The 27558-nt window shown below is 44.0% G+C and overlaps 1 protein-coding gene across 3 annotated transcripts in view; it reads left to right on the top strand.

Annotated features, from left to right (window-relative positions):
• PPP1R42 (protein phosphatase 1 regulatory subunit 42) overlaps positions 1-27558 on the top strand; it is a 133973-nt gene that overhangs the window by 59894 nt on the left and 46521 nt on the right. For all 3 annotated transcript variants that reach the window (XM_030190167.1, XM_030190165.1, XM_030190166.1), the window contains one exon: positions 13223-13340. In XM_030190167.1, the coding sequence (XP_030046027.1) occupies positions 13223-13340 (118 nt within the window). The remainder of the gene's footprint in view (positions 1-13222; positions 13341-27558) is intronic.

Genomic DNA, 27558 nt, shown 5'->3' with positions numbered 1-27558 from the left:
TGCCTCAATATGTGTTAGATAAGTTGGAAATTTAATTTTGAGTAATTTTGCTGTCTAAAGTATACAAGTAGATGATATTGGCCATAGACTAAGCGACTGGCGAGCTAAGTTGTTTGTTAAAAGAACATATGTTCATCATAATATGCACAATAACCGTTGTAACATGTAAGATGTGAGACAGCTACCAATAAATAAATTTGAAAATAAATAATTTATTTATTTATTTATTTATTTGGATTTATTTATCGTCTTTTTGAAAGAATTCACTCAAGGTGGTGTTTTTTATTTCACGATATTTATATCTACATATGGGAAGCTTTCAAACAAATTAAAAAGCTGTCAAATAAGTGAAAAAAGAAAAAACAATCTTTTGTCCTCCACCTTTTACGGCACACCTATCTAACTGGATCAGGTTTAGAGTTTTTACAGATGGACCATTCCTAAGCAGTCTTATTTCCAATAATCTTTTGCTATTGTTTTGGGTGAACTAAAGCTCCACCTACTGCCAGCAAACTCCGCCTACTGGCTTCAGCCCAAATAATGGACTAGATAAGAACACCCCCATCTCCTGTTTTCTTCAAGCTCCTTGCTCCCTCTCACCTTTCAACTCCCATGTTGCTTTTTTTTTTTTTACATTACCCATGAAATCCAACTGAACAACAAAATCGACTTAGGGGAGAAGAGTACTCCTAAGCTGACAAGATCAGGTGTTATACCTTAAAGAGTATTAAGTAGTATGGAACAATACAAGGCAGTTTATTAAGTTTATTTTCAAAAAAGTCTATTGAATAATTTAAAAATGTATAGGAAGGTGGCAGCTACTGAACCAATGATGATCTGGGTATGTAAGATACTTTGCATAAGTGGATAAAGGCACAGTGTGTTACTACTGAGGTTCATTAAGCAACACGTTTACTTTTGTTGTTCAGTTGGATTTCACGGGTATGTTGGAAGAATACTTGATATTCCAAGCATATTTGTTGAAGAAGTCCAGCATTTGTTTAGAGTGAAGCCATATTTATTTGGCTTTTTTTTCACAACCATTCCTCTTTCCTCCCAACTCCAGTGTTGCATTTTATAACTTTTTTTTTTTTCACAGCCCTCCGATACTGCTTCTATTCCCCCCATACTGCTTTTACAATCTTCTCCTCCCCCCTTAAATGCTGTGTTCCTGCTTCTGTAGCCACCCCCCCCCCCCCCCACCCCTGCTGATTCTATAACCTTTCCCTCTGGCTCACACTGATTCTCCAACCCTCTGCCTTGCTGCTTTTCTAGCAGTAGCATATCCACGGGTAAGCCCAGGTGAGCATTGGCCCATTTAGTTTCACTTCAGGCCCACCCATTGTCGACGCACATCATTGGTGTAGCTGGCGGGGATCCCCAGGTCCCACCAGCTGAAGAGTCCTTTCTGCCTGGAGTTCATCAAACGAGCAGTCTGAACCCCACAGCAGTCAGCTGCGTGCTTCCAGCCGCTAATGCTGGCACTGTCCCCACCCCCACCCCCCGCACCTCTTCTGCATGCTCAGTTCAATTGGCATCATCACAGATGTGTGCACGGGGATGCTGACTTCTCGGGCTTCAGAGGACTCCAGAAGATTCTTCATCTGGTGGGGCTCAAAGATCCCCACCAACAAGTATTTAATTTTTACAGGGTGTGGGGGGGACAGAGAGGACATGCATGGGTCATGTCCCACCCCCAGGCCCACTCAAAATTGAAGTCTGGCTATGTTACTGTTTTCTAGGTCTTATTTCCCCCCACCTCCAACCCCTGAACCCGAAGAACCGGCTGCCAACAGCAGAGGGTAGTCTCGGGAACTAGAGAGAAGCAGAGTAGACACTGCAGCAGTTTTGATCCTGTAGCGAGGAACAAGTTCAGGAGAAAATCTCCCTTGGGTGGTCCCACACTTCAGCACAGTCTCACTTTGGGGAAGAAGTTAGAGAGGCACTACCACACAAGTTAGGGAGAAATCTCCCAGGCAGTCTAGTGTCGGTGTATTGTGAGAGCTCCAATTGTGGACTGCAGCAGGATCCAAGGTAACAAGAGCTGTGTGTCAAGCAGGAGGCAATCAACAGGTGTCTGGAAATTATATGTCATATAACTTCCCTCCACCTGCTGATTCAAAGTCCGAGAAAAGATTGCTAGCTTAAAGGGAACGGGGGGGGGGGGGGGGGGGCAGAACCATGGGTGTTGACGTCACTTCCTTGGGCCAAAAAGTGCTGGAATGCCGTTCATTCCATTCCGGCACAAATTAAGCCCTGCCCATGTAGAGATGGGTTCCATCTTCTCTTTCCAGGACGATCCATATCGCTTCTTCTTTTCCTCAGGTTTCCTGCATTTCAGCCTCTCTCGTATTGTTTTTCACACACAGTGCTACTCTTCCACTTCTTTGGCCCTCCCTATCCTTCCTAAAAGATTATAGCTCAGTATGGTTGCATCCCATTCATGGGAAACTTTGTACCATGTCTCTGTAGTAGCAGCAGTATCCAAGTCTTCCTCAAACATCAGGGCTTGCAAATCTTGACTCCTTTTACTTAGACTACAAGCATTTGTGCTCACTGCTTTCCATGTGTTATTAAGTGAGGTTTAGATGGTTTTGTAAATTAACATTACCTTCCCCACTGCTGTCATGTTTTTGCTAGGGGTGTTTTTCTGAATTCCCTTGCTTCCTTTTGTCACTCATTACTTTCTTTGTGGTTTTTGTGAACTTAAAAAAAAAATAAATAAATGTTAAAAAAAACAAAATAAAACAGCAGTGCTATCTTAAAACATATTCACCACTCTGTAGGAAACCAGTGGAGTAAGTGTAAAGCAAGATAAATATATGCATACAAAAAGTCAAGTTGTGGCATTTTGAATAATCTGAACAGGTCTGATGATAATAATCCTATATAATAATTTGCACCTCCAACATTCTGCGTCTGGATGCCTGGGTTCGTAACATCCATTCCCACTTATTGCCCCGCCCTCACGTCAAAATGTAATGATGTCAGAGGGTGGAACGCTGGGGGCAAGATGATGTCAGGAGGAGAGAATTGCGGGACATCGAGAGGAGGGAGGAGGAAGGGGAGGGCAGGGCAGAGGAGAATTGATGGACATGGATGGGATGGGGGGACAGTCATAGGCACCCCGTATAAGAGGCTTGGGGAGACTAAGCCTCCCCAGCCCAACCGTGACCTTCCCCTGGCTGCTGCCCCCCAAACGCAGGGCTGCCTGGCGCAGCGCTGCAGCCAGGCAGCTCTCTGATGGTCCCTCCGCTACTTCCCGCCCTCAGCTCCCCGTTCGACAGCCCTCCTCTCTGTTCCTACTACTACTCTTAACATTTCTAGAGCGCTACTAGGGTTACGCAGCGCTGTACAATTTAACAAAGAGAGACAGTCCCTGCTCAAAGAGCTTACATCTAATAGACAGTGAACGGTCGGTCCGATAGGGGCAGTCAAATTGGGGCAGTCTGGATTCACTGAAACGGTAAGGGTTAGGTGCCGAACGCAGCATTTGAAGAGGTGGGCTTTAAGCAAGACTTGAAGACGGGCAGGGAGGGGGCTTGGCGTAAGGGTTCAGGGAAGGTTGTTCCAAGCATAGGGTGAGGGCGAGGCAGAATGAGCGGAGCCTGGAGTTGCGGTGGTGGAGAAGGGTACTGAGAGGAGGGATTTATCCTGTGAACGGAGGTTACGGGCGGGGAACGTAAGGGGAGATGAGGGTAGAGAGGTAGTGAGGGGGCAGCAGACTGAGTGCATTTGTAGGTAAGAAGGAGAAGCTTGAATTGAATGCGGTATCTGATCGGAAGCCAGTGAAGTGACCTGAGGAGAGGGGTGATATGAGTATATCGGTTCTGGCGGAATATGAGACTGCAGCAGAGTTCTGAACAGACCTGAAGGGGGGATAGATGGCTTAAGTGGGAGGCCGGTGAGGAGTAAGTTGCAGTCGTCCAGGCGAGAGGTATGAGAGCGTGGACGAAGAGTTCGGGTGGTGTTGTCAGAGAGGAAAGGGCGAATTTTGCTGATGTTAAAAGAGGAAGAAGCGACAGGTCTTGGCTATCTGCTGGATATGCGCAGAGAAGGAGAGAGAGGAGTCAAAGATGACTCCGAGGTTGCGGGCAGATGAGACGGGGAGGATGAGGGTGTTATCAACTGAGATAGAAAGTGGAGGAAGAGGAGAAGTGGGTTTTGGTGGAAAGACGATAAGCTCGGTCTGGACATGTTCAGTTTCAGGTGGCGGTTGGACATCCAGGCAGCAATGTCGGATAAGCAGGCCGATACCTTTGCCTGGGTCTCCGCGGTGATGTCTGGTGTGGAGAGATACAGTTGGGTGTCATCAGCATAGAGATGATACTGGAAACCATGAGATGAGATCAGGGAGCCCAGGGAAGAGGTGTAGATTGAGAAGAGAAGGGGTCCAAGGACCGATCCCTGGGGAACACCAACAGATAGGGGATGGGGGTGGAGGAAGATCCATGAGAGTGAACTTTGAAGGTGCGGTGGGAGAGATAGGAGGAGAACCAGGAGAGGACAGAGCCCTGGAACCCAAATGAGGACAGTGTGGCAAGAAGTAAGTCATGATTGACAGTGTCAAAAGCGGCGGATAGATCCAGGAGGATGAGGATGGAGGTAGTGGCCTCTGGATTTGGCAAGGAACAGGTCATTACAGACTTTAGAAAGTGCTGTTTCTGTCGAGTGAAGAGGGCGAAAACCGGATTGAAGCGATCAAGGATGGCATGAGAGGAGAGAAAATCAAGCAGCGGCTGTGGACTGCGCGCTCAAGTGTCTTGGAGAGGAAGGGTAGGAGGGAGATGGGGCGGTAGTTGGAGGGACAGGTAGGGTCTAGTGATGGTTTTTTGAGGAGTGGCGTGACTACAGCATGCTTGAAGGTGTCCGGGGACAGTTGCAGTGGAGAGAGAGAGGTTGAGGATATGACAGATGGAGGGGGTGATAGTAGGAGAGATGGTGTTAAGTAAGTTGGTGGGATGGGATCAGAGGAACAAGTGGTGCATTTTGAGGAGGAAAGAAGGCGGGCGGTTTCCTCCTCGGAGATATCAGGAAAGGAGGAGAAGGAGGTCTGGGTTGGTTGGTTGAGGGAGAGGGTTGAAGGGTGAAGAGGAGGAGGTGGCTTGGTAGTGAACTCAAGGTTGATCTTTTGCACCTTGTCGCGGAAGTAGTCAGCCAGTGATTGAGGAGAGAGTGACGGGGGGGTGGGAGCGGAGGGCACTTTGAGGAGGGAGTTAAGGGTGGCGAAGAGACGACGAGGGTTAGAGCTGAGAGAATTAGTCAATTGGGTGTAATAGTCCTGTTTGGCAAGGAATAGTGAGGACTGGAAGGAGGATAGCATGAATTTGTAGTGAAGGAAATCTGAATGGGTGCGAGATTTCCTCCAGAGGCGTTCAGCAGATCGGGCGCAGGAGCGAAGGTAACGGATGCAAGGGGTCAGCCAGGGCTGGGGATTAGTACGCCTTGTGGGACGGGAGGTGGATGGTGCAAGGGTGTCCAGAGCAGAGGAGAGAGTGGCATTGTAAGCGGAGACAGCCTCGTCAACAGACTCAGAGGACATGATGGAGGGGAGGAGATTAGAAATATTAGATGATAAGGTGGGAGGGTCAATAGTCTGGAGATTCCTGGAAGTAGTGGTTAATGTTGGGTGGGGCTGAGGGGGAGGGTGAAGAAGTGTGAAGGTGATCAGGTGATGATCAGAGACAGGAAGAGCTGAGGTGTGGAAATGGAGGGTGAGCCGGAAGAGGAGAGGACGAGGTCAAGGCAATGGCCATCACGGTGAGTAGGGGTGGTGGAACATAGCTGGAGGTTGAAGGAGGATGTTAGAGTGAGGAACTGAGAGGCGTGAGAGTTGGACAGGTCTCAACGTGTATTTGAAGTCTCCGAGAATGAGGGATGGAGATGAGGGGTCAAGAAAGACAGAAAGCCAGGCATCGAAGTCGGTGATGAAGGAAGGGAGGGATTTATCAGGGGGCTGTAAATGACTGCCACTCTGAGTGGCAACGGGTAGAATAGACGGATGGAGTGGACTTCAAAGGATGAGAAGCAGTGAGACTGTGGTAGGAGGAGGGGTTGGAAGCTACAGGAGGGCGAGAGTAGTAACCCGACGCCTCCTCCACGGCCAACTAGGCGGGGAGTATGGGAGAGAGATAGCCTCCATGGCATAGAGCCGCAACTGAGGCAGAGTCGTCAGGGGAGAGCCAGGTTTCAGTTAGGGCAAGCAGGTGAAGGGAATGAGAGATGAAGAGATCGTGGGTGAAGGGAAGTTTGTTGCAGACCGAGTGGGCATTCCACAGTGCACATGAGAAGGGGAGGGAAGAGGGGGGAGGAGGGGAATAGATATGGAGATTGGAGACATCCCGGAAACGTTTGCATGGATAGGACGAGGACAGGTGTGGGGGACCTGGATTGGGATTGATGTCTCCTGCGGATAGCAGGAGGAGGAGCAAGAGAGTGCGGAGGAGGGTGGGGGAGGTAGGGCGACGAAGGCGACGAAGACGGGATGCGCTTAGGAGGAATGGGGATGGGTTAATGGCAAGAAGGAAGTGTTGAAGGTTCCTTCCCCCCTTGCGCGTGTTTAACCCTTTTACTTTCAGGCTCAGCGACAGCAGTGAAGAGGACAATACAGCGGGCTCGTCTCCAGCTTCTCCCTTCCCTCACACAGTGTCCCGCCTTCTGCGATGATCATTTCCTGTTTCCGCGAGGGCGGGACACTGTGTGAGGGAAAGGGAGAAGCTGTGTTGTCCTCTTCACTGCCGTCACTGCACCTGAAAGTAAAGAGTTAGCGCGGGGGGGGGGGGGGAATGGAGAGGAGGGCTGTCGGAGCTGAGGGAGGGCAGGGAGAATCGCTGGACATGGATGGGAGGGCAGGGGGAGAGAAGAGATGGCTGGAATTGGAGAGTAGAGCAAGGGGAGAAGATATCGCTGGACAGAGGGGAGGCCAGGGGAGAGAAGAGAATTGCTGGACATAGATGGATGGAGGGAAGGGCAGGGAGAGAGGAGAATTGATGGACATGGACTGGATGGAGGGGCAGGGATGAGAGAGCAAATTTGCTGGATGTGGATGGATGGAGGAGAGGGCAGGGGAGAATGGAGAGTTGCTGGACATGGATGGAGGGAGGGCAGGGCGAGAGGAGAATTGCTGAACACGGATGGATGGTTGGAGGGGGCAGGGGAGAGAGGAAATTTGCAGGATATGGGTGGATGGAGGAGAGGGCAGGGGAGAATGGAGAGTTGCTGGACATGGATGGATGGAGGGGAGGGAAGTCAGGAAGGAGATGCACATGGATGGAGGAGAGGGAAGAGAGGAGAATGCTGGACATGGATGGAGTCTGCGTACTGTTTATATTTAAAAAAATACTATAAAATCACAAAAAAAGAAAGATTAAACAAAAAAAAAACCATAGATAAACAATCCGTATCTCATACCCATGGAGCATATTACTCATTATACACCCTTCCCAATTATACTTATCATGACAGAACATTTCTCCTAATGGTTCCCTTAAAAACATAATTGCCATTACATGATAACCTTGCTAGCGCCCGTTTCATTTGTGTGAGAAACGGGCCTTTTTTACTAGTCTTTTGATAATTCTAGTCATGTAACGATTTGCTGTTTTCTTACTCCCCCTGTTTACTAAGCCGCACTAGCGGCTGACATGCGCTAATACTGACATAGCCCATTCACGTTGAATGGTTGTGTCAGCATTGCCGCACAGCAGGGGGGTGTTAGTTTTTTTGTTTCACTTAAATTGATTGTTTGGTGACATCTTATAGAGGTTGGAGGGTGATAGCTTTGGGTCTTCACATGTAGCCCATCATTGCTGAAAGTCTTCTGACTTTTCAGATATTTTGTATGCATTCTGAATTTTCTGAAACTGTTTTTCCTTCTTATGCGTTTCATTCCTTTCCTGTTTTCACTTGTATTCATTTCCCAAAGGTGCTTTCTTTTATCTCTGAGAAGTGGGAGTTTATGGATTCCATGGCCCTGCAGGAGGGATCTTTGAACAGGTCTAAGCAGTAGGAGAAAGATACGAGAGACATGGAACAGCATTAGAGGCAGCAGAATCCTTGGACTCTGCAAGATGAAGCAGTCTGGCCATAGTTAAGCAGCAAAGGGCAAATTTTGTAGCATTATGGCAATAGAATTCAGTCGGCGAGGGGACCTTGCTTATATGTTTACTGATAGAATTAAAAGAATTGACCCTACCTGTGTACTTCTTACCCTATATGTTTCAGTGGCCGTAACATATAATACTTAACAATAATTACAACAGCAGTGTGGCAACTGCTTCACTAGAGGAGATGATTCCTCTTTTCACAGAACAAAAAAACAATGCTTATATTACAGAAAAGACACTTACCCCCCCCCCCCCCCCCCCTGTTTACTAAGCCACGTGGCAATGCTAACACAGCCCATTCAAAGTGAATGGGTCATGTCGGCATTAGCGCACGGCAGCCACTAGCGCAACTTAGTAAATAGGGAGGTAGACAATATAAGAACAAATTTGTATGGTACAGTTTTTCAAAGTTAGCTATGCCTGTGACTTCAACTAATTACAATGTGTAATCCCAATGTAGATTTACATTTAGCTTTCAATCTAATCTTTGGCTAGACTAATTTTTTCTTATTTGTTCCAACTGTCAAATGTTTATAGTGATAAAAGCATTTCTCTGTAGTTAGCTGTACATTACACAGAAAAGATCATATCTCTGCTATTGTTTTGATTCAGATAGCACGGCTGAACTCAGCCTTTCAGGTTTTCTAAGATTTTGATTTATTTGACCTCTGCCCAGTATTGATTACTGCAAGAACATGTCCAAAAAGATGAATTCATTCTTCTCACCATTTAGTCAGGGACAAAAAAGATAAATTATAGATTTTCTCAAATAGATTATGACAGGCAGTCAAGCTGCTGATAAATTGCTGTCCATAGACATAGTTAGTGCAGTTGAGCTAGACATTTCCAATAAATACTGGAGAGTATTGGTCAACTACAGGTTCATAATAGTCATTTTTAATTGTGAACAAGGCTATTGTGAATGCAACAGATGACTCTGAGGTGCTGTATGTGGAATATATTTTTGCCCTTTTATGCTGTGCAGCAGACCTCTAAGTGATAGAATGACATGATCATTTATCAAACAAGAATGCTCCTAAAAAGTGTCTAGTCCCTCTACTGCTGCTCATTGAAGGGTTGTAAAGTGAGAACACTTTATTAGAAACAGGAAAGCAACACATAACTAGAGCGTATCCAAAGAGGTAATCATATTTCAGCAGAGGATTCATGAATTCTTAGATAACATACACTGGGATGAAGCATGTTCTGGGTCATTTATCAAGTGAATAATAGTTAACAAAAATCTACAGGAGCAAGAAATACATTAATCAGAGTTCAGCTTTACCAAATTTGTGTTGCTTAATAATGTACATTTTTCTTGCCTCTTTGATTAATTTCAGTCTTAAGCCCACAATAATAAAATGGCTTTTTACAATGTGGAAATCTATATAAAGTTATTTTAAAAAATAAAAGCCTAGTTAAAGGGTGAAAGGCATTTTGTTTCCAGCTGTTGAGACTGAGTATTGAATTTGTTCTACATAAGAAAAATATACGAAGTGAGGACCAAGGTCCATCAAGCCCAGCATTTTGCTTCTGATATTGGCCAGTCTAGGTCTCATGTACCCAGCAGATTCCGTAGCTCATTTCCAGGATTAAGTGATGGCTTTCTCAAATCTTCCTGGTTATTAAGTTTTAGTGATCTTTCCTCTAGGCTTCCCTTCAGAGCTTGATGGAGCCTGTACCTGCCCCCCCCCCCCCCCCCGCCCTTCATTAACACAGAACACTGCTATTTGTTTGTCCATCTGAATTTGGAGGACCTTGCTTGCAATCCAAGGGCTGAATGTCTTGAGGCCGTATCCAATGGCCCTGAGTTCCAAGAAGTTGATATGGCGCCCCTTCTTGCTAGGAGACCAAGTGCCTTTTGTCCATAGATGCAGGAGGGTCTAAAGGGGAGGTGAGCAGTTTTGTGTGACTGACTTATCCTGCTGTTCATAGAGAACCCCTGTTACAGGTAAATAACCTCGCTTTCTCCATTAGCAAGCTGGCAAGAAGACCTTCTGCACCTCTTGAGAGAGATGGAGGGAGGATAGGGTCATCCTTTCAACATATATGCTGTTAGGGCAAGGGTATGTAGGTTGGGGGGAACATTGTCCCAATAGTATGGCCAGAAGATAAGTCATCCACATAAAACCTGCCCACATCCTCTCTATGACCTCCTGCATCTAAAGACAAAAAGCACTTGGTCTCCTGGTGAGAAGAGTCATCATATCAACTTTTTTTGAAACTCCGGGCAATTGGAAGCATCCGTTGTGTCATTGGGGTTGAGGCTGGTGGATGAGTCTGCCTTGGGAGAGGTTGTCTTAATTCATCCACCAGTTTATGGCTTCACAGATGGGGGAGTCGATGGTGATCTGATATGATAAAGGCTGTGTATGTTTCCATCATTTCTGTTGGTGAAACTGCAGAGGGTGAATATGTAGTTTGGTTAATGGGATCCATATACAGCCCCAAAATACATAGAAAAGTTTTGGTCATTACTCTTTTTTCTGGTTTTGAAAAAAACTTTATTATGAAATAGAAAGCAGCTTACACATATTCATGCAGCAAAACAATAATCAGAACTTTACAAACAAAAAAATTCCCTCCCAGCTCTCCCCCCCCCACACACACACACGCCCGCACTCAGCAGAGTTCAGCAACATCTGGCCTCTGGACTTGGAATATCTGCTTTAGCGGGATTGCTCACCAGTGTCCAAACCATCGCTCCTCCATTTTTCAAATTTATCCCAAGATGGCCATGACTCTTTAGAGGATGAGGTGCAGTGGAGCATGTCTGCCCATTTAGATGTCCTCCCAAATGAATTCCAGTGTCTGTGGGGACTGAAGTTGTTGATATTAAAAACCAAGAGCCTGTAGTGGCTAAGTTGTCTGTAGTATAAAGACTTTATTTTCCAGCCATCTAGGCCCCACTATGAGCCAGTCATTTAAGCAGAGGAAGACATGTCTCCCTTTGCAGATGTGTGCTACTCTCACTGCAACACACTTGGTGAAGATCCTGGGTTACCAAGGATAAACTGAATAGGAGGAGGCAGTATTGGTAGGGTCTGTCTCTGACAAAGAAGCTTAGGTATTTCCTCAGTGCCTGGTGCAAGAATATCTTAAACCAGAATCACAACCTGTGCAACACGCTCCCTAGCACTCCACCCTACCCACTGAGCCACATCCAAGTATGGAAAACAATGGACGGAGAGCAATTTTTGCACCTTTGTCCCCTTCCCGTTTGGCTGCACCACTCACACTGCCCTCGGGAAAACACTGGCCTGGTGGATCAGTATATGCATGTATGCATCCTGGATATCCAAGATAGCTAGTCATTGTTTTGGAGGAGAGGGAGAATGGTCCCCAGGGAGCAGTGTCCATCAAAGCTGTGGCAGGAGTCCACCTACATTTCTGCGAGTTTCTGTGCTGTTTCAATACAAATTTTCAATAGCAAGGGACAGGCAAGTTCTGCAGAACTTGCATTCGGGGGGGGGGGGCAGAGATGCATGGTCATTCTTGGCTTTCTTTAGCAGGGAGTCATGGTAGAAGATTAGCTGGAATTGGTGGGCAGTGATTCACGAGTTCAGCATGGAGCTCAGGAATGCTTTCTTTCCCACATCATGTAGGGTTTTATGTTCCTTCCCTAGAAGTACCTTGCAGTGGCGTGGGAGTGGGAGCTCTTGGCTCGCTCCCTGGTAGATTCAGTGATAATGGACAGGCATTCTGGAGTCCTCTCTCTCTCTCTCTCTCTCTCTGTCACTATCGTATGACATGGAATCCGGTGAGAAGATCATACAGGGAAAGTGGAAGGATGGTGGTTTGGGTGACTGAAGATAGCTGAGGTGTGAGTTTTTTATGGGTGTGGAGTTGCCAGGGTCTGTGGGCTGGGAAAAGGGTTCTCCCAGCGTTGGCAATGGTAGACATTGCACCTGAGCTAGGCAAATAGATCCAGGAGTATGGTGGAGGTAGTGGTGTTTGCTGGCATGGGGTGCAAGTATGAGCAGTTCCCTCATTGATACTGTACTATCTGTGGCACTTGGAGAAGGAGAATGATGTGCTTTGGTAGTCCGGTGAAGGTGAGTGGTTTTATGCTCATTTTTGATGCTTGGACCTTTAGTCAGTACTGTGGTTGTGCTGGTGATGGCCTCTTGACTCATGCCCATGCCTATAATGGTGGGGGTCTAGGTGACTCCTTGTGGTGTGTTGCATCAGGGCTTGAGCTCGTTTGTGTCTGCCCTTCTCTCCAGAGCTGTGTGGCTAGCTGTAGGATGTTTCCTGTTGCCATGTAAGGTTTTCACATTGTCATGGGGACCTGTCTTGAGTGGTGTCAAAGGAACACCCCAGGGCCACGGAGCTGGCCAATATGGTGAGCAGGAGACAGAGACATCCTTGAGCCATGACATGGAAACTTGGTTGATTTTGAGGCCATGGGAGGAACAAGAGAGTCCATGAACATGCTGAGGAGAGACAGTGTGAGGGAGCTGCTGCAGTGGGCCATTGGAGTGGTCTTAGCATTGTGATTGAGGACAGCGTGGGGCCTTGCCAGACAGAGTCTTGAAGAATGAGGCCAGGGCCTTGCGGTGTGACAGGATGCTGTAGAGGCCCATAGTGAAGGATGTGTAGCTGGAGGACAGAAGAGGCCTTATCCAAGGGAACATGGCCAAAAAGGGGAATCCTGGAGAGCAGATATCTTAGCACAGGGAGGGCACGACTCCACATGGTAGGAAGATATAGGCACTGGAGACAACGGTCAAGGGAATCCATTGCATTCATCTTGCCATGCCAAAGCATTTGTTGAATCTTGGTTTTCTGTTCGTCATGTATGTTGTGGTGTGCAGTGAGGAGAGCAGAAAAATCCATCTATTAGGCAGGATGAAAGAAACAATTTACTGAAGAGGAAATGGGCTGGCAGGGTGGAGGGGGATTGCTGGCACATACAAAGAAGGACCCCTTTCCAAGCCTTTTTGAGCTTTACAGGAGCTGTTCCATCCATTGTGCCTTTGGATGAGATCAGCAGTGTGTAGCTGACTCATTCTGCTTGTCCATATAGATTATGCAAATAGTTTTACACACATTATTATCTCCATTGGATAGTATGATGTTGATTAAATTATTTTTTTATCTTCTCTTCATTGCAGGATCTGGAATTCATCTTGAGCAAATGGAATAAACTGTGGAAGTTGGACCTTAGAGGAAATCCAGTTTGCCAAACAACAAAGTACCGAGACAGACTAATAATCATGTCAAAAACCTTAGGTAAATTGTTATAATACTAATAAAAGTTGGAAAAATAAGTTTGTTTTATGTCTTCAGAATCTTATTTTAAGAGCTCTCTTTCCAACAGTATGATTCTTTGATATCCTGATAAGTGCTAATCCCAATGACAAAGCTCTAGAATTGTTTTTGGTAGATTACACACTGCTTCTTCGCCACTTTCACTCCATCAGGATTCAGATACTGTCTCACATGATTCTCCAGTTATCTCACTGACCGCTCCTAAAATCTCTGCTTTAACCACACTTCTACCTCCTCTTTTCATCTTTCTGGCATAACTCAAGGCTCCATTCTGGCACCCCTGCTCACAATACTACTACTACTACTTAACATTTCTAAAGCGCTACCAGGGTCACGCAGTGCTGTACAATTTTAAACAAAGAAGGACAGTTCCTGCTCAAAGGAGTTTACAATCTAAAGGACAAGTATGCAGTCAATCAATTGGGGCAGTCTAGGTTTCTTGAATAGAGGTAAATGGTTATGTGCCGAAAGCTACAGTGAAGAGGTGGGATTTGAAGATGGGCAGGGAGGGGGCTTGGCGTATGGGCTCAGGAAGTTTATTCCAAGCATAGGGTGAGGCGAGGCAGAAAGGGCGGAGCCTGGAGTTGGCAGTGGTGGAGAAGGGTACTGATAGGAGGGATTTGTCCTGTGGGCGGAGGTTACGGGTAGGAACGTACGGGGAGATGAGGGTAGAGAGGTAATGAGGGGCTGCAGATTGAGTGCATTTGTAGGTTAGTAGGAGAAGCTTGAACTGTATGCGGTATCTGATCGGGAGCCAGTGAAGTGACTTGAGGAGAGGGGTGATGTGAGTATATCGGTCCAGGCGGAAGATAAGACGCGCGGCTGAGTTCATTCAAGACTATGTCTGCACCCCATTCTGCTACGCAGACGACATCCAAATCTTTTGCAAAATTTCTGATGCCTCTCCTCTTACCTGTCTAAATGACTGTCTGTCCCATGTTTCCTTTTGGGTTGAAACCAATTTACTCTATCTTAAAACTTCCAAATGTGAATCCATTCTTTTCCCATCCTCCCACGACATCTCACTTCCTGTCCCCTCGCTTGATGGTCTCTTGCTCCCCTTCAAAGACTCTGTTAAGATTATTGGTGTTATCTTTGACACCTCCCTCACCTTTAAGCCTCAAGTTGATTCTGTACTTTGCTCTTCATATTTTGCGCTTCACTGCATCTGCTCAGTTCGTCCTTTTCTGCCTGCTTCCCTCTGGTGCCCCCTCATCCTTGCTGTTGTTATTTCTCACCTTGACTGCTGCTAGCTTAGTCCGCCCCATAAAAAGAAACAGGTTAGTTCTTCTATCAGAGAAGAACAAGGGAAATACTTTAAGATGGAGACTGAAATTATATAGTAATTTGTATTATAGGGCACTGTCCCCCTAATACTATAAAAGTTGCAAAAAATTGTGCGTGCAAATTTGGGTGCATGCCCAATTTGTGCGTGCAATTTAATTGAATAATGATCCAATTAGTGCCATATTTGGCTTTTTAACAAGCAATTATTGGTGCTAATTGGAATCAATTAAAATGGGATGGTCATGTGCAGTTACGGCGGATCATGGGCGTGGTTTTATTTTACTCACACAAATATAGAATAAGGGGATTCTGCGTAAATTTAGGCAGGGCATTTGCACCACGTTTTCTTTGCTGCAAATGGACTCACCTAAATTTACGCGTGACTCCTGCTACTTGAGTGTTATTCTATAAACCGTGCCTGACTAGGTATGGCTTATAGAATAACGCTTAACTGTTTTTTCAGCGCTGTTTTTTTACGCTCGATATATAGAATTCATTCCTGTATGACCAAAGGGATCTGGATAAGGAGGTTAGGGATAAATTTTTCCAAGGTCTTTATATGCCACGTTTCACACCTGATAGCTAAGCATTCTGAATGCTCCAATCTCAGAGGCAGAAATTAAATATGGCATCAAACATTTGAAGTTGACTAAAGCCCCAGGACCCGAAGGGTGTGGACTTGAATTTTATAAGATCCTGTCTGATCTGTTAGTGAAATTGTCATGCAACATGTGCAGTGGGGTGGTGGATGATGAGATAATGGCTAGACAGAACCTTGTACATGTTGTCTTTTGCCAAAACCGGGGAATGACCCTGCCCAAGTAGGTTTGTACTGACCTATATCCCTATTGAATTAGGACATTAAACTTTTCACGGCCATATTAGCACACTGTCTGAGCAATTATTTTCCTTCTATTATTCATAGTGATCAAGTGGGCTTTTTTCCTGGAAGATATATAAGGAGAACTACTATCAAATTTTTAAGCCTAAAAATCAGTCTAGCTGAAGTATTTTGAATAAACTGAAGCTTCCTAATGAAAGACCTGAATAGAAAATGGTACAATAATCCAGTTGTGTCAATACTAGCATCTGAAATAGCCTAAAAACAGATTGATCAAAAAATGGTCTTACCAATCTGAATTGTCTCAGCTTGAATGTACCTTTAGAGAGGAACAAAGACCCAGGATGGCCAAAAAGGTTCCAATTTATTCTTTAAAACAAAGAGGTGTGTTCATAATACAGTCTTCAAATGCAGTATACAGGATGCGCTTGACAGCAGAGAGATCGCTTGCAGAAGGTTCCAAGTACCAGGTTCCTAGTTGCTATGTCATCAGCCTCTGTAGTGTCTTCACGATCCTGAATTTCTTAAGTACATAAGTATTGCCATACTGGGACAGACCAAAGGTCCATCAAGCCCAGCATCCTGTTCCAACAGTGGCCAATCCAGGTCACAAATACCTGGCAAGATCCCCAAAAAGTACAAAACATTTTATGCTGCTTATCCCAGAAATAGTGGATTTTCCCCAAGTCCAATTTAATAATGGTCTATGGACTTTTCCTTTAGGAAGCCATCCAAACCTTTTTATATTTCAACTGTTTTTATTGATGATTCAACATTATAAACATTTTAACATTGCCAGTACATCTATCATTGGGCATTATAAGTAATACAGCATATTAACTTATATACATCAATAAATTCCATCATCAATTGTTTTATGCATCTTCCCCTGGTCCCTTTGCCTACCCTCCTAACCATGCTCATTAACAGCCAAACATACATTTAAGGGGGGGGGTGTTTTGTTAAATACACATGTCATCTTTTATATTCCCCCCTCCTTTCTCCCCTTCCTTCTTCCCCCCCACCCCTCCCCCCTGATATTCATTAATAGTTACATTGTGTTTATGAGTTCAGGTATGTGTACCATTATTCTATAATATTATCAAAGCTTATTGAGTACAAGACTCCGGCCTCTCTGCGTTAAGGTATCCAACATAGGCCCCCAAACTTTAAGGAAGCATTTTTTCCCACGACATGAGCCTTTTGCATTTCTTGCTTCCCATGTCATTAAAAGATGCACCTGATTTCACCATTGCCAGTAATCTGGGGTTTATCCGAGGTCCAACATTGCAAAATACACTTTTTGGCTACCAAACATAATTTGCGACTTAACAATGTTTCATCTGCCGTAAGGCCACGGAATGCTCCTGGGCAATCCAATAGTAGTTGCACCGGAGTGCCCACTATAGTACGCGAAATGATTGAATTCATAAATGCCAGTATCTTTTCCCAGAAAAACTGTATTTTTGTGCATTCCCAAAATGCGTGATAGAACGAGTTTTCCTCCAGTGTGCATTTCATACAGGTTGGTGTGTCAATCCCTCCTACTCTATAAAACTGGCGTTGTGTGAAGTATGCTCTATGTATTATTCTAAATGCACATTCTCTATAATTTGCTCCAGTAATCAGTTTAGGGATGTTCCGAATGTATGCTGTTATGTCCCAATTAGCTAAATCTACTTTTGTATCTGCTTCCCACCTACAGCGAAGTTGTGACCAATCTCTGTCTGACCTCAAAGTCCACAACTGTTTTTGGAGCTGCGAAATTGTGGGGGCTTCCTCTGATATTTCATCATAAAACTGTTTAATTTCTCCCCCAATTGAAACTTAAGCTCTTCTGCATCAAGTGTTTGTATATAGTGTTTTATCTGACCTACCCAAACACATCCTCCCAGTTTGCAGTGTCAGTGGGTATTAGTTGACTTAGAGGTTAATTTTCCCTTCTAAATCTATTATCGTTTTTAAACATGTGAGCCCTCTCCTTGCCCACCTCCGAAACACCTGATTTTCCAATCCTGGCGTAAACAGCGGGTTCCCCCTTATAGTCAACAGTTCTGTCATATTCGGTTGTCCCCCCAGTTTTGCCCCCAAGTATTTCCATGCTTCTTGTAGAGGAGTCAGTATTATACTACCCTTAAATTTCTTTGGCACCGACTTATTATTGAGATGCAGCAAGGTCACCATATTATAGGGACTAAAGTATATCTTTTCTAATTCTAGCGGGGTGTGTGTGTTTGCAGAAAAAATCCAATCTCTCACTAACCGCAGCAGGCTTGCCAGATTATAGTATTGTAGATTAGGCAATCCCAATCCACTCTGCTGCCAGGTCCCCAGCATCAACTGCAACTTCAGTTTAGCCTTTCTCTTTGCCCAACAGAACTGTCCTATCATTCGATAGAATCGTTTGATATCTTTCTGTAATAATTTAGGCTGTATATGTCTCCTGTCTGAGAAGCAAGCAAAATTCCCAGGTATCTAAAAGAACCCTCTACCCATCTCAGCGGGAATTCTTCTCTCCAAAGAGATTTGGTATTAACTGGTATCGCCAGGGCTTCTGACTTATCCAAATTTAATTTGAATCCTGAATAATCTCCAAATTCCTTAATTATTTCTAGAAGATCTGCAAGTGATGTCTTTGGGTTAGTAAGTGCTACCAGCAAATCATCCGCAAATGCTGCAATTTTAAATTTCATCGATCCAATCTCCACTCCCCTAATGGATCTTACTGAAATTATGTCTCGTATCAACGGGTCTAAGTATAATGCAAATAGTAACGGGGAGAGTGGACATCCTTGGCGTGTCCCTCTCGTGATCTCAAAATTTGCCGATACCATTCCATTTACCATGATCCGTGCTCTAGGTGTGGTATATAATGCTTTGATTGCTTGTACAAACCATCCCGAAAACCCATATCTACTTAAAACTGAAAATAAAAAAGGCCATTCCACACGATCAAATGCCTTTTCGGCATCAAAACTGACCAATAAAGCGCTTTCTGCAGACCCTTTAAGATGTTCTAAAGATAGTAAAATACTTCGCAAGTTCTTAGTTACAGATCGACCCTGCACAAACCCCACCTGTGCTTCATGTGTCAAATTTGGTAGTACCGCCCCTAGTCTCTTAGCTAATATTTTTGCAAATAATTTGACTTCACAATTCAGTAGTGAAATAGGCCTGTAGGAGGATACATGCTGCGCATCGCGCTTAGGCTTTGGCAGCACTATAATTTGAGCCAAATTAAGATTTTCCGGTAATTTCCCCTTCATCACCCATTCATTAAATACCTCAGTTAATATGGGGGCTATGTTTTCTCCCAACAATTTATAAAATTCAGATTTTAAGCCATCAGGTCCGGGTGCCTTTCCTAATTTGCTTTGGCCAATTGCCCAAATAATTTCATCACAACTTATGGGTTCGTTCAATTGTTGGAGTTCTATCTGTCTCAGCAAAGGGGTTTCAATATTTTGCAAGTAAAGGTCAGTCTGTAAACCCTGATTCTCCCCAGCACTATAGAGCTGTTGGTAGTAAACCTGAAAAATTTTATTGATTTCTTCATCCTTGTTTATTAGTTTTCCGTCTTTGCCTTTAATAGCACCTATGTGTCTTGCTGTTGATTGTGGTGCAATCAGTTTAGCCAGGAATTACCACTTTTGTTCCCATGTTTGTAAAGTTGGAAACGATAATAACTTTGGGACTTTATTGCCCTCTCATGCAACAGTGCATTTATCTCTGTTTGGACTGAGATTATTTCTTTATGTATCTGTGGAGTCGGGTTCTGCCCATATCGAGTATTCAAGCGTAAAAGTTGTTTTTCTAATCTCAATAATTCTCTATCACGTTGTTTTTTGTAATTGCTAACATAGCTGATAATTTCCCCTCGGATGACTGCCTTTGCTGCCTCCCAATACGTGGGCGCCTCTAGTACTGATCCTTCATTGAAGTGTTTGTACTCCTCCCATTTAGCTATTAAATATTCTCTAAATTTCCCGCTTTTATAAAGGTAACTAGGAAATGACCAATTTCCCCCTCTTTGGTACTATTATTTCCCAATTGCCAAGTCATCCAAACTGTGGCATGATCTGAGATCACACAAGGGCCAATTTCTACTTCATGTATATCGGTAAAAATCTTGCGTGACACTAACAGGTAATCAATTCTAGAATGGGTTTGATGAGCCCTTGATTGGTGTGTATATTCTCTCTCTGTTGGATGCAACGTGCGCCATACATCTAAAAGGTCTAGTGTATTGCACATGTCTGGTAAACCTCTAGTGTTTCTTTCTCCTCTTGCCATTGATGGATGAGATTTATCAATTTGTGGATTCCATGGCATATTAAAGTCCCCACCCATTATCACCGGTAGGGCTTCCATGTTGGCAATGGTTGTAGTTACTTTTTTATAAAATTTAAGGTCCAATATATTTGGGGCGTACACACTACCAATAATTATTTTTTTCCTGGCAATAGTAACCTTACAAAACACAAAGCGACCCATTGTATCTTTATGCTGATTATGAATTTGGGTCACCACTCCTTTCCTGATAAGGATGGCCACACCCCCTTATTGCCCACCGCTGGTGAAGCAATGCAGTCTCCCACCCACCATTTAACCAACTTTGCGTGTTCTTCATCAGATAAATGGGTTTCTTGCAGTATCGCTATGTCTACCCTTAGTCTTTGCAAATGCTGTAATATTTTAGATCTTTTAATAGGGGAGTGTATACCACCTATATTCCAAGTGACAATTTTAATCATCTTGTATCATATAGATTCACATTATCCTTAATTGACAAACTCATATTTAAATTCATGAGAAGCCATCCCAGCCTATGGCTCCCCATCTCGTCACATATTAGCTGTTCTCTTAGTCTGATGTTAATGCATTTTATGGTACACCGTGTCTTTTCTTCCATTTCTTGGACATATTTAACCCTCCGCATCAATTCTCTCCGCTTCCAATTCCCCGCTAGCCCATCCCCCCCTCCCATATCCCTCCCTCTCCCTCCCCGTCTCCCTTTACCATGTGCTTCCATATATGAAGCCGTCACTTTTTAACGCTAACCCACCTTCTCCCCTTATTACTCTTAGTTCTTAGTTCTTCTAGAACCTTATTATTTCGTTTTTTACATTTTAACATTTCCCAACCTTTAAACTTCTAAGTATACTCCCCTTCTTAAACTCCCCCCTTTATATTGAGCATAACCATCATAACAGTATTATCATAGAGAATTAAATACCAACAAAACCGATTAGCAGTTCTACCATCATCTGTGCCAGAGTCTCTCAATGGTAGCTGCCTCTTAAGAGTTCTCCTGCTTCAAATTTGTTGAATATAGTTAATCGCATCCAGAGCTAGATTTTGCCTAGCCTCATAGCTGCCGTTCTTTTCGGGCTCACGCAGGTTCTGTATCCTCAGGAACAGCCTTATCAGAGTGTTCTATCTGCGCAATAAAGTCTTTTGCTTCCCTTTCAGATGTGAATGAACGTATTTTGCCCCCATGTGTTATTTTCAATGTAGCCGGATATTGCAGGCTAAAACGGATCTTCAAAGCGAATAATTTTGAACACATGGGAGAAAACGCTTTTCTCTTGGCTGCAATACCTGCTGAGTAGTCTTGAAAGCAGAGTATTTTTGCTTTTTCATAAGTCAGAGAGTTATTTGATCTTGCTGCCTGCAAAATATATTGCTTGTGCATAAAATTGAGTACTTTGCAGATAATTACTCGTGGCTTAATAGCGTTCAGCTGGCGAACTCCCAGCCGATGCGCACGTTCAATTCTTAAAGGACCAAGCTCTGCTGGAAATTCAATACTTTTGGTCAGCCATTGCTCTAGAATCCTCTCCAACTGCTTTCCCCCGAGCGCTTCAGGTAAGCCAACCAATCGGATGTTATTCCGTCTGGAACGATTTTCCAATCCTCAATTTTAGATTCCAAATCGGATATCGTTTTCTGTGCAGTTTTTTGAGAGTCCTCCACTTCCGTCAGCCTGTTTTCCACTTCGCTGACTGTAGTTTGGAACGCTATGCATTCCTTAGTCAAATCCTCTATTTTCGTGTTCAACTGTTCCAATTTAGTATCCAATTTCTGGTCAAGTGGAATCAGCCTACGATCTAATAGATCTTCCATCACCCCCGTTAATTCGGAGGTGATCTCAGCCACCCACGCCGAAGACACCGATGGATTTTTTTCGGGGAAGGCCGTCGCCATTTTGTCTTCGGCCGTCCTTCCCCTCTGTCTTTCTTTTTGGGCTGCTTTCGTCACCATATCTAGTTTTTCTCTCGCTCTGCTCGACCAGATTGCTGCTCTGGGTTCTTTTCTAGCGATTATTGCAAATTAGAAGGGTTTAATTCTCCTTTAAATGTGGGGATTCTCAGGCAGGCTTCGGAGAGAGATTCACCTGCAACCTCTCTTCACCATAGCGTCACGTGACTCCCATCCAAACCTTTTTAAAACTCTGCTAAGCTAACCGCCTTTACCACATTTTCTGGCAACGAATTCCAGAGTTTAGTTACACGTTGAGTGAAGAAAAATGTTCTCCAATTCGTTTTAAATTTCCTACATTGTAGCTTCATTGCATGCCCCCTAGTCCTAGTATTTTTGGAAAGCGTAAACAGACATTTCACGTCTACCTGTTCCACTCCACTCATTATTTTATAGACCTCTATCATATCTCCCCTCAGCCATCTTTTCTCCAAGCTGAAGAGTCCTAGCCGCTTTAGCCTTTCCTCATAGGGAAGTCGACCTATCCCCTTTATCGTTTTCGTCGACCTTCTCTGCATCTTTTCTAATTCCACTAAATCTTTTTTGAGATGTGGCGACCAGAATTGAACAGAATATTCGAGGTGCAGTCACACCGTGGAGCGATACAAGGGCATTATAATGTCCTCATTTTTGTTTTCTATTCCTTTCCTAATAATACATAAAATTCTATTTGCTTTCTTAGCCGCCTCAGCACACTGAGCAGAAGGTTTCAACGTATCATCAACGATGACACCTAGATCCCTTTCTTGGTCAGTGACTCCTAACGTGGAACCTTGCATGACGTAGCTATAATTCAGATTCCTCTTTCCCACATGCATCACTTTGTACTTGCTAACATTAAACGTTATCTGCCATTTAGACATCCAGTCTCCCAGTCTCATAAGGTCCTCTTGTAATTTTTCACAATCCTCTTGCAATTTAACTACTTTGAATAACTTTGTGTCATCAGCAAATTTAATTACCTCACTAGTTACTCGCATCTCTAGGTCATTTATAAATATGTTAAAAAGCAGCGGTCCCAGCACAGACCCCTGGGGAACCCCACTAACTACCCTTCTCCATTGAGAATACTGACCATTTAACCCTACTCTCTGTTTTTTATCTTTTAGCCAGTTTTTAATCCTCAATAAGACACTACTTCCTATCCCATGACTCTCCAATTTCCTCTGGAGCCTTTCATGAGGTACTTTGTCAAACGCCTTCTGAAAATACACATAAACAATATCAACCGGCTCGCCTTTATCCACGTTTATTCAACCCTTCAAAGAAATGTAATTGATTGGTGAGGTAATATTTCCCTTCTCTAAATCCATGTTGGCTCTGTCTTCCATCTCAGCCTGGATCCTGTGGGATTTAAAAGGACACTTTGGTTTCTTCATGGTTGGTAGCCTGGTTTGGAAGTTGACCGGCACCCTTTGTTGAGGTAGTTTTGCTGTTCCCTGTAATGTTTGGACATAAGTGTTCGTTTTCAATTTGGGACATTATAAAGTTGTTTTGATGTTTAAGTTTTATAATTTATTTTTCAGGCGCTATTTGGAGGGAGGATTGTATTCTTGTATTACCAAGATATGGGTTGTTTTCTGAAGAGGGAGGAAGAATTAAGTACATATATCTATATCTTATTTATTTATTTTATTTTATTATGTATTTATTTACTTCTACTGCCTGTTTCCCCAAATGGGTTTCTTTCTCCTGTCTGTGGGCTGGTGGGAAAAACTGGAAGCCAACATGATGGGGATGGGGATGGGGATAGGGAAGAGGGGACTCCAGGGAGGGATGGGGGAAGGGCAAAAGGAGTATCTCTTAGGTTTTGTAAGAGGAGAAAAGGATACAGGAAGTCTTTGGGTTGGGTCTTGGAATGTTAGTGGTCTCAATAATGGGGGAAAGCCTAGCATAGTGACTTTAGTTTGTGCCGCCTTAAGTGGATTTCAGTTGGAAAAGGTTAATTTTATGCGGCAAAAGCTTAAGCAACAATTTTTTGAGTATGGTACTAAAGTCTGTTAGAAGGCAGTTGAGTGAGTGGAGAATGTCTCACATTATTTTGAAGATCAAGAAGAAAAGAGATGTTCTATGTTGTTCTGTCTCGGAGATTTGGGACTGAATTTTTGAATTTTTACAAACATCTGTATGGTAATGAAGAGGGTGGAGCAGAGGATGAGATTGTTAATTACACTGGTAAACGGCATTTATGTTACAAAGAATGTGAATGGTGTTCTTAGCTAAGTCATGGGTGCTGAATTCGAAAATGAAATCAGTTTTTGCCTATCGGGCTCAGTTTTCTTGTGACACGCTACCCTTTTTATAAAAATCCTTGAAAACGCTGCATTTTGGTACCCTGCTGTGCAGGGCCGCCGAGGGGGGGGGGGGCGGGGGACAAAATCCCCAGGGCCCGGGCCTTCAAGGGGGGCCTGGTGCCAGTCCCACCCGCCCTCTGACCGTCTGCCACTGGGCCAGCCCCCTGTATTTAAATCACCGCGCGGTGCGACTCTCCCTCTCACCTCCCTGTGAGGCGGAACTCCTCCCTTCGGGTCTCCTTCCCTCCCTCGGGGGAGCAGCAGCAGCAGCGGCGACCTCGGAGGGGGGAGGGAGCAGCAACCTCGGAGGCGGGGTTGCGGCGGGGGCGAGGCAGCCTTGTCCCGGGCCCGGCCAAGTTCTCGGCGGCCCTGCTGCTGTGGATTAATTTAATTCAGCAGTTGTAATTGTTGGAAAAACAATTGAAATATACTAGGAATTACAATACAAAACCCTTAGTTTAGAAAGCCACCACCAGGAAATAAGGGAGGTTTGGCAACATTGCCCATGAGTCATGCTGGAACATGTTCAAACACGTTCTGTTGCGTCAGTTGCCACCTGTATCTCAGCATTGAGAGTTCAGTCAACAGTTGCTGTTGGAAATGACTGCTTGTAGTTCTACGTTTGTGAAGGTTTGTGTTTTGTGTCATTTCAGAAGAAATGCCTCGTACCTGTGCAAATAGCCCAAATTCTTTTTGTTATATCTGTGGAGAGTTTACTCTGAAATCGCAAAAACAAAACTTAATCCTCTTGTAAAAAAGTACTGCGAACTATTTTTCGGGTGTAAGGTTGGTGAACAGGACCGCAAATGGGCTCCCCACATTTGCTGTTTGATGTGTGTTACACTCCTGACAGGCTGGTTAAAAGGAAGACGTCGCATGCCCTTTGCTGTTCCCATGATTTGAAGGGAACCAGTGGATCACACAACAGACTGTTATTTCTGTCTGACAAAAATAGCAGGAATCACCTCGAAAACAAGGAAAACTGTGCAATATCCTAACTTACCATCTGCTATAAAACCTGTATGTCACAGTGAAGAATTGCCAGTACCAGTGCCTCCTGAGAATTTGATAGTGAGTGAAGATGAATACAGTGACGAACATGCAGAAGACAGAGAAGGAGATATGCATACCAACCCATCATTTCAGGACCTCTGTGAATCAAATATGCCCCACTTTTTGACACAAGGGGATCTCAACGATCTTGTTCGTGATTTAAATTTGTCGAAGCAACAGGCTGAGCTTTTAGGTTCAAGATTAAAAGGATGGCATCTTCTTTCTTGCGATACGAAAGTGAGTGTTTTTCGTGACCGACATGCTATTTTTTCTGAATATTTCTCCAAGGAAGGTGACATGGTCTTTTGTAATGATTTACATTTAGCTTTCAATGATCTTTTACTGGTCTTTTACTCTTATGTTGCTTATATCTTTGATTTCTTTGTGAACTGACACAGTTTTTTTGGAACTCTTGTAGCAGAAGCATGTCATTTTGCCAGATACATATAATTGCTACATACGCCGACTCAAGCATTTACAAAACCCATTATCACATGAAAACTGAGGCTGATACAGAAATTCTGAAATGAGATCTGGATTCAGGGAAGAATTATCTTCCAGAAAATGTATGTTTTGTTCTTGTTACAGAAAAAAAAGTTTGTTTTTTTGTAGACCAGTGTTATTTACAAAATAAAACCTTACCTTCCCTGTCTGCAGAAGATATGGAATATTCGGATGCTCCCATTTCTCTGCAATGAGCAGTTCAGCAGCTTCCCAGTGGAAAGGCACCAGGGTTAGATGGGGTTTCTGCTAATTGGGACCTTTTGTATGTAGGGTAGGTTTACTGGATGGCAGTTTGTCGCCACCTAGCATGGCAGGGATCTCAGTATTGTTGAAGCCATATGGAGTACCCGCCAAAAGCTCTGCCATCAACCAGACCAAGCCCCGTAGTCAGGTTCTTTAACCCTCTCAGGAAATACGAGAAACCTAAAATTGTTACACAGTGACCAATTTTTCATGTCATCTTCTCTTCATTTGCAACTGTGCCAATTCTTTCTAAGCTGTCAGAATGGAGTCTTCAGTGTCTCCAACTCTGCATTCCAGTTCTGAGATTTTGCCAGTAAATCCAGCTACCAATTGCAATAATGTTTGTAGGTTATCATTGATGTAATTAAATTTTTGATCCATAGCATTCACTGCCTCAGTAAGTGTTGTCAGAGGGTCAGTCTGAAGTGCGGGGCCTTCTGGGCTGTGTTGGCCATCTTAGAATCAGCAGGCACCATCGCCTTCATTCTGTCTTTGTCTTTTCTTTAGAAAGTTTGGTAGACATATCTCCACCTGCCTTACAAAAAAACTTGTCCATATACTATTCTTCCACTGATTAATGTCCTCCAGAGGACTCAAACAAGCAGAATTTAGACCGTGGGGGTAGATTTGCAGGAGATGATCACGGAGCTCAAGGAAAACGCTGTCTCCTGACTCCTTTCATCACGTGATCCCTGCTATATCTATTTCTAAAATCATTTACTTTCCATAATGCAATTTGCTAGATACCAATTTGCTGCAGGTTGAGAGTGTAGCTTGTCTTTCATTATATACTATAAAAGTGCATTAGTGTACACTATCTACTGTAAGGAAAATAAGTTCCCTTGATTATATGGCACTTATTTTAGAAGCTCTAGTCATGTTTTGGATATCTGAAAACCAACATTTAGACAATCATATTGCATGGATGTCCAAATCCCAATTTTATAAAGCCGGGATATGAATAGATAAAACTTCAGTGCTTTCTCATGATAAGGGAGCATGGTCTGGGCATGTTATAGGCAAGATTAGGGAGGGGCCAGGACGGCCAACTCTGATTTCAGAAGGGGAAGGGACATCTATGTCCAAAAAGATGGATGTTGTTATTTAGATCTGACATTTGGCACCTCCAGGTTACAGAATGGTGTTCTGATTGAGTAGCTGTCCACTGGAGGGACTAAGGCAAGTCTTTGTCCTCCTTAATCCCCCAGTGGTTGCTGCCCTCTCCCTCCCCTGAATGTGAAACTGGCAAGGGATGCCAGGCTCTGTGACAGCTTCAGGAACTGTGGACATTCATGGTACTATTTTTTTTTTTTGTTTAATTCACTTCTTAATAGACCACCATGTGAAGTGAAGGAGTAGTCTAATTGTTAGAGCAGGGGGCTGAGATCCAGAAGACTCCAGTTTAAAACCCTCGTCAGCTGTTTGTGATTTTTTTTTTAATTATGAACCCTCCAGGGACAGAAAAATACTTACTGTACCTGAATAAACACTGCTTCAATCGCTTTCAAGCTTGCAGGTGGTATATAAGAAATCTGCAAGTCTGAAGGCTATTGAAGCGATGTACGTTCAGGTACAGTATCAGGCTTATTTTCAAAAGAGAAGGGCGCCTATCTTTCGACACAGATTGGGAGATGGGCGTCCATCTCCCAGGTTCGCCCAAATCAGCTTAATCGAAAGCCGATTTTGGGCGTCCTCA

Source organism: Microcaecilia unicolor, chromosome 1 (assembly GCF_901765095.1).
Source record: "Microcaecilia unicolor chromosome 1, aMicUni1.1, whole genome shotgun sequence".
Classification (NCBI taxonomy): domain Eukaryota; kingdom Metazoa; phylum Chordata; class Amphibia; order Gymnophiona; family Siphonopidae; genus Microcaecilia; species Microcaecilia unicolor.
The sequence above is the reverse complement of the archived record's forward strand: the minus strand, read 5'-3'. Positions and strand labels throughout refer to the sequence as shown.